The sequence below is a fragment of the Haliotis asinina genome, chromosome 3, assembly GCF_037392515.1.
Source record: "Haliotis asinina isolate JCU_RB_2024 chromosome 3, JCU_Hal_asi_v2, whole genome shotgun sequence".
NCBI classification, from domain to species: domain Eukaryota; kingdom Metazoa; phylum Mollusca; class Gastropoda; order Lepetellida; family Haliotidae; genus Haliotis; species Haliotis asinina.
The window spans coordinates 75,924,961-75,933,227 of NC_090282.1; the positions used below are offsets into that span (position 1 = coordinate 75,924,961).

At 42.3% G+C, this 8,267-nt stretch overlaps 1 protein-coding gene across 1 annotated transcript; it reads left to right on the plus strand.

Moving 5' to 3' along the window:
* The first annotated feature begins 315 nt into the window (after window positions 1-315).
* On the plus strand, window positions 316-1,161 carry LOC137279038 (rhodopsin, GQ-coupled-like). Its single transcript, XM_067811522.1, has one exon. The coding sequence runs from the start codon at window positions 316-318 to the stop codon at window positions 1,159-1,161; it is 846 nt and encodes a 281-aa protein (XP_067667623.1).
* Window positions 1,162-8,267: the final 7,106 nt, after the last annotated feature.

Consider the following 8,267-nt stretch of genomic DNA (forward strand, 5'->3'; position numbering starts at 1 on the left):
TCAAGTTACCCTATTAGGTCTAACAATACCACAAGAGAACACCGGAATGGTTTCTATTGACGTTTAAGCCCAATAAGAACATATAACTAACGATCTAAGTGCACTACAGGGTTGACAGGCAGATGGCCACGAATGTTCGAGTGCATATCTTTTATCACATTAGTTTTAATAGCACACAATGAATAATCTTTTTGCAGGAGGTCGGTGCAAGATGATAGGCCACTTTCTTCTGTGTTCCGTGCTGTAAAGATACAAGTACGATGGATTCATGCGGTCATAAATTCTTTTGAGAGGCAGAGTGACGGAGGTTTCACCATGTCCAACACAACAGATGAATCTTCATTCATCCTTTTCTGGACATTTAATGACCGTGAAATAACACTTGTGACATTTATTGTCAATATCGTCATATTTATTATCGGATTCTTGGCTTTGTCATTGAACGCTATCGTACTGGACACTTTAGTGAAGAAAGGGAATCTGGAACCGACGGATCTCGTGATGTGCCACCTCGCCGCCACCGACATGCTCACCGGGGTCCTCATCATCCACACTGTCGGATACAACCTCATCTACTTTCAAAACGACCTTGAATGCCTCATTCGCATTGGCGCAGTATTCATTTTTATCTCAGGGTCTGTCTACCATCTAGCCCTCCTGACAGTGGACAGGTTCGTGAAGATTGTCTTCCCTTACCGTTACCAGGATGTCATGACCAGGAAGTCCGTGTCCATCATGTCGGCGGCCATCTGGGTCTTTTCCGTCAACCTCGGCCTCCTCCCTTCCTATGGCTGGAGAGACTACCCGCCACCATCAGAACCTCCTTGCTCCTTTCTTGGTGTTTTGCACACAGGGTTTCTTAGGTTTGGACTCGTGGTGTTTCTCCTTCCGGTTTTTGTAATCGCTATTTTGTATTCGAAGATCTTCTTGGTAGCCAGGAGACACGCACGTGCTATTGCCGCCACGGACGTTGCCGGTAAGAACGATTCAAGCAGCATGAAGTTTACAAAGACCGTCGTTATTCTGATCGGAACGTACCTCGTCTCATTTCTCCCAATGGGTACGTACAACTTCACCATGTGTAACCTCGTTGTAACAGTGAGTGAGAGAGTAAGGTTTAATGCCGCCTTGGATAGTATTACACGGTGTGCCATGATGTGATACCAAAGTATCGAATGATGTAGTCTCACACTCTTCTGGGCAATATAGGGTGCCTGGTGTACTGTATATCGGCGGTCTGTAAGTAATCGACTCTGGACCAGACAGTCCATGCATGAGTATCGATCTACGCAGGTGGGATATGATGACGTGCCAACCACGTCAGCACGTATGACCACCCGGTCTCGTTATTAACCACAAGCAAAGGTTTCTAAAGACCACTTCTAACCCGGATGTTCACGGGTCAGATTGAATGGTGATAAACCTTCAATGCAGGTGTTAAAATAAAGAAGTTGATCATCCATACATAGTTGTGTCATCTCGGGTGGTCCTTAGACAAACAAACAATAATCAGTTGCTAAACAGCCGCTTGGTGAAAATTAAAGCTCCTAAATAAGGCCATCAGGTTGTCGCCGTACACCATGTCGTCACTGTCAGAGCTGGAGTATCGGTGAAGATAAAGGTTGGAATGTATCTTCCGTAACCTGTGTTTGTCGTAAGGGGCGACTAACGTGATCGGGTGATCAGGCTGGCTGACTTGACTGACACATGTCATCTGTTCCCAATTACGCAGAATTATGCTCGTGACGTTGATCACTGGATTGTCTTGTCCAGACTCGATTATTCACAGACCACTGTCATATCGCTGTCATATAGTTGGGAACGAAACACACTCACTCACTCACTCACTCACTTACTCACTCACAGCTGGAGTACTTCATTGGACGACTACAGTTATACAGCTAGGTCTGCACAATGCGTTTATAAACAACAAATGAGCACTCTGAATGTAAGGTAAACTGTTGCTGTATCCGATTCATAATTGCAACGGAAAGTGGTAATTGATGTTCCAGGCAATACAGGTAATGCTGTATTACACTATACCCAGATAGTACTGACTGCTGTCTGTCTGTTATATAACGCCGCTTTCATAAGGCAATAACCCGTTATGGACAAGCAAATCCAGTTATTGACATCATAAACAACCAGTGGACAATTTGATACCTAACAATTTGATCCATTTGTCGCCTGTACCAATCAGCATAGGTTGCTGGCGACCTAAACTTTCAATAAAGACCAGGCTTTAAATGCAAGATGACTTGATGATGCTGTATGTTTGCAATTTGTATTTGCATTATATCATATTAATTCTGCAAGGCGCTCTCGTGTTATTCATATTATTACATGTCATGTTCTTATGTTAGTTATCTTGCTATGATTGTAACAGAAGGTTTCGGTGAAACTTTCTTTTCCCCTAGGGGGATAGTGTTACGAGAGTGTATTTTCTGTAAATTGTACTATTGATTAACAGATAATTATAATTGGTCAAAATGTTTTGAGTGATATTTATTATGGGTCACATTTCGTATGATAAATGTTCAGTGCTATTAATATTTTAGCGGCAGCCTTTAAGCTTAGGCTTTAGAATTATGTCCCTTTGAGTACGTGTTTGATTAATTGTTGTGACTGTGTATATAAAGGCTATTTATTGTGTTGACGAAACACACACATGGATAACTGAAGTACATCAATCGGCCTTCCTTTGTCAACACTTGACCTACATGATGGCTGCCTAATCGCTGGCCTCGTTACATTAAGTATTACTGTTTGTCACTCTCAAACCAAGACTTTGGCGCGTTGATATTATATTTGTGACCCATTACTGTAAATTTGACATTGTACAGGAAACCTCTTTTGTGAATCTTTGTATCTTGCTCTTGTTTGCTCAATACATATTACTGCAAATGTTAGACTTGTCAGTGTCATATTTTGATGGTTCTGAGGGGATTTCTTATACCTTTTGTCACGGCAAATTTTTAGCTGTAACACAAAAGGTATTAAAAATACCCTGACAAGTTTAAAATATTCAATAGTATGTACTGACCAAAGAGCAAGATACAATGATTCACAATAGCGGTTTCTAGCACAATGCAGCTGAGTCACATCTAAAGTAATGGGTCACAAATATAACATCACCTCACCAATGTCTTGGTTTTCAATGAAACAGACCAAGACATTGGTGAGGTGATGTTATAATCTACTAAATCTTTCAGAGCGAGCTATCTTGAATGTAGGTCAGACTTGATGAAGAGGACGACAGATGTAGATGGCCGAATGATGACTCAACTCCGGTATAACTTTGAGTGTAAGTCTGTGTGTGTCCCGTCTACACAACAACTAGCCTTATATATACACAATCACTGATTCTTGAGCACTCCAGCGAAGTATCGAAGCTTCGCGATCAGCCTCGTGGTAACCAACAGTCAAAACACACCAAACGGAGGCAACTCTAAAGCGCTACCTCGAACGCTAAAACACTAATACCGTGATTCGAAATGTAACCCATAACTATCACACAAAACTATAAACACTGTGACACAACAATAACTATCACTTAATCAGTAACATTACAAATTACAGAAAATACACTCTCGTAACAATATCAAATAAATATTATCATCCATTTTCAAAATAACTGCTGATTTCTCGAAAAAAAAATTAAGATATATAATTTATTCATGTCAGAAAAATATACTAGCCACAAGAACAATCTGTGTATTGACAAAATATGATCCCATTTGATTAGTACAATAACAATGTGAAAGGTACATGTATATTTTAATGGAGGGATCATGAGACCATAACAAATGGGGAGAATTTCAATTAAAAAGTCAATCACAATGACGTCACGAGCCCACAAGCGGGACAGGGGTCAAACGACCATGTCACAAGTTCTATAACGGTTATGTCCATCGGCATTGAAGACAGCAGTAGAGCCTATCAAATATAAGGAAGCTTTGGGATGTCACGCCAAATTCTCTCAAGTTATGTTGCAAGGTCAAGGACGTTATCTGGCGGATGAGGAAGGCGGCGTAAATCTCGTTCCAAATATGCTCTATCGGGGAGAGATCCGGTGACTTTGCAGGCTAAGGCAGTAAGTCAACGTGGTGGTGCTGCAAGAGATCCATAACAACCCTTGTCGTATCAGGACGGGCATTTAATGTTGGAATGTTAACCGAGGGCCATGGAGTTGCAGAAAAGGAATTGCCACAGGTCGAAAAATGTGATCCCAGTAACCCACACCAGTTAAGTTGCCCTGAACAACCACGAAAGGAGTTCTTTGGCGTGTTGTTATTCAACCCCAAATCATCACGGAACCGCTACCACCAAAGCGATTCATCTCCAAAACCCAGTGCATAACGTTCTCCCAAGCTTCTATTGGCACGCTGACGTCCATCACTATGGGAAATGTTAAACCTTGACTCATTTGTAAAAGCATCATTTCTCCACCGAAACATTTTGGCACCACATTTGGCGAGCTTGTCGATGACTTTGAGTCTGGATAGGTTGTGGTCTGATCCCGTGATGACGTAAACGTTGTCGAACTGTGTTAGAGTGAATACGGCAAAGTCCTGGGATGGCTCATGTAGTCATCACTGCAGTCTGAAACCTGTGGCGAAGATGGGCCACCCTTATCCATCTGTCCTGTCGTGGTGCTGTTACACGTGGACGTCCAGAACGTGGTCGATCGATGACGTCATTTGTGTTCTGGCAACGTCTCACTAATGCATAAATGGTGTTTCAGTCGCAGTGGAAATGTGCAGACACTTGTGCAGAGACAATTCCCCAAAGACCATTCCAATGGCCTCATGACGTTGTGCAGACGTTAGCCTTGGCATGCTGTGCGTTCCAATAGCCGTTTAATTTTTTTAACGATCGCAAGATCAGGGGTTGAGTTTTCCAAAGTGGCTGTATTGTGTATCATCCATCTGATCCTGATCTGTTTCTCTTTCCCGGAATGCACGTGCAACAACATATTGCACGTCTCAAGGACGAAGCCACTGACGTCACGGAACGTGCTACGTGCATGCATGTTGGATACATGTCTCTAATCTCTGAGTTTCAATCCTTATGTGTCTACACAGGTTTCATCAATTTAGATTTTAATTTTTTATATGCACAGTTTCTTTATGTGCCTAGTATAGTTCATCGGATAGTACATTTTACTCTATGCAGTGTTGATGGCAGTCTGGTAATCCAGTGGTTACATTCAACACATAGTCCATGTTTCACTCCCGTGTCAGATGTCTCAATTGATAATGGTGGGATATTCTTAGAGGCATAAAACTGTAGTCACTGTTGTGCACTGATATCTTAATACTCTGTATCTAATTGTTGGTACTGATGATTAATTGTACCGGTTAGTATTCAACATGTGCGCACATCTGAATACTACAAAAAATACTTATGCTTTCCCCTTACCTCAGTATTCATATTACTTTTAAAGCAGGTTTCCGTGATACTTCACTGCAGTAAGCATGAGATAAATAGGCTGATACACAATTAAAGGGATATGTGTGGTAGCGATTTGTTACTATCATATGCAACCATGAAACATTTAATGAAAATAGTCGATCAACCCTGGTGTTATCAAACCACATTTCTCGTCTCGCTAAACCAGTTTTCTCAGCCTGGGACGTTAACCGGGAACAGTGTTTCCTGCCAAAGGCCGATACTAATGCCCAAATGAGGACGTGCTCAAGGATATCGTAATGTAGGGCACGCAACCATAATATCTATGCTAGTGTAATTTGGGATATTTATTAACAACGCAAATTCTAGTGACCCGAGTCTATACAGATACCATCGCAGCCTCTTGTCCATGATCAATTGAGCAAGGGTATTTAATGAATATCTAAGGACATATTTTTTGCTTTGCCATAGGTCGAGTGGTTTGGTAGCCATACTGAATTTAAGAGGGTTGAAATAAGTGCTTCAAGACACGCCGCTTTGGGGCCATAGTTGATTAGAGTTTTTAGTAATATGAAACTCCTATTGTGGGTGATGTCCATTTCTGGAGTCCCCCGCCGTGATATTGCTGTAATATTGCGCCGTGAAACTACTCATTCACTCCCATTGTAGCTCAATGTCCCTTGTTGGTCATCCAGTTCACATATAGTCTTTTACCCAATGGTTGTTTTACTGTCCGTTGATCATGGAGTTTATGGAGACCTAATGTACTCTTGTTTATTGCTTTCTTGCACCAGTCAGTATCTCGCTTAAAAACGTGTGGCACCCGTGGCGAGCCGCCCCCTCGTGGTGGCTGCTGGGTAACGCGAAGAGCTCGCCGGCACCCCCGTTGTGGACCCGGGGGTATATTTGGTCCAACAACCTGTTTGCCGTGGGTTGCGGCCCTGTGTCGGTGGAGGACGGGAGTCTGGGGGTTGAGGGCACTGGGGGCCTGTGACCGCGTTCCCTTTGCTCAACACACCCCTTCGACCCTTACTTCACCTAGACGGGAGATTGAATGGGCCCGGTTCAACCAATCGACTGGTCATGCTAAGCCCTGTACAAGTAAATTTGGCTGCATAAATTTTTAGAAACCATTTTGTCTTTTGTCAGCTGTCATGGCTTTGTGATGATATGTCTATTTTGTGACTGAATAACTCAAATTTTCGTATCTTGCCTTGAGTCCTATGTTCAGAGGGCAGTGGCTCATGGGCCAGTCTGGTGGAATAATTACTTGTTGATTATTCTGTTTGAGTATAGCATCCGGGTATCCTTGGTGCTGCAGGCTGCTCTTAGCCTGCTCTTAGCATTGTCCTTGTGATACTCCGTGGTGGGTGGGGAGCTCGGATGATGAATTCATACTAACTTACCATGGAATACCAAACCCCAAACAAAAATACGAAACGCCAACTCGATAATGATGACGATGAACAGCGACCCTCCAAATCTATTGATTACTGGCCTCGTTTTCTGATCCCTGAGACTCTTGATAATACTCCCTTAAAGCTGAATCCATTTGCAATATCTAAGGGTATACATGGAATAGCAGGAGACATTAAAGATGTGAAACGTTTGCGTTCAGGATGTTTATTACTTGAATGTAATAGAAAACAGCAAGCAACTAACCTGTTGTCCATTGAAACGTTTGTTGGAGTTCCGGTAAAGGTCTCTGCACATAGAACACTGAACACCAGTACAGGTCTTGTTCGAGACCGAGGTCGTCTGTTTGCAGATATGACCGAGATTGACATTGCATCGGAAATGAAGGATCAAGGTGTGATGTATGTCAAAAGATTTTCCACTCGAAAAAACAATGAAAGTGTTCCAACTAACACATAACTGTTTTCTTTCTCTGCGCCAAATCCACCCAAATCAATCAGGGCAGGTTACTACAGCGTTAATGTTGATGCATACATCCCCAATCCTCTGAGATGTTTCAAATGCCAGAAGTTTGGACATGGTGTGAACACTTGCACATTGTCTGATACATGTGCTCACTGTGCTGAGAATACTCATGTAACAGAAGATTGTGAAAATAGCTCCAAAACATGTGCCAACTGCAATGGAAATCATTCAGCATTTTCTAAGGATTGCCCCTCTTGGAAAAAGCAGATGGAGATCAGCAGGATTAAATACACTAATAATGTCAGTTTTGCTGAAGCCAAAAAGTTGATCCAGGGAGGGATCCAGGAAGGGATATTAGTGAAACCTATGCCTCCATCGCCAGAAAACCATCAGAAATGACCAACAGAGAAAATACTTCTCAAGTCATTACCTTGTCACATGCCTGTCAAACAGACTTGACGTGGATAAACATACCTGAAACAGACAGATACTTTTAATTTACGTCGGTTTGATGCATACAATTATTTTCCCCTCCGGGTGACAGGGCCATTGGAGGATCTTCAATACTCGTTAAACAAGATGTTATCCATAGTTCTGTAGCTCTTAAAACCTCCAAGTCGTTGCAGTGAGACTTACTCTTCAAGTTACTTTTACACTGTGCTCTTTGTATATACCGCCTTCCTCAGCACTCCAACAGGCTGATCTGCAAGGTCTCTATGATCAACTCCCAAAGCCGTGTATCATAATGGGTGACCTCAATGGCCATAACCGCTATGGGGTGGTACAAACACCAACTCAAAAGGTCAAATACTGGAAGATTTTATCTCCAATAATGACTTATGTTTATACAATGATGATTCAAGCACTTATCTGCACCCTGCAACCTCTAAAGTTAGACTCTTCTCTACTTAATGAGTTTGATTGGTCAGTCCACAATGATCTCTGTGGAAGTGACCATTTCCCTACTATATTAA

Coding starts and splice junctions, on each gene's coding strand:
- LOC137279038 (XM_067811522.1), top strand. CDS start 316: ATGTCCAACACAACAGATGAATCTTCATTCATCCTTTTCTGGACATTT.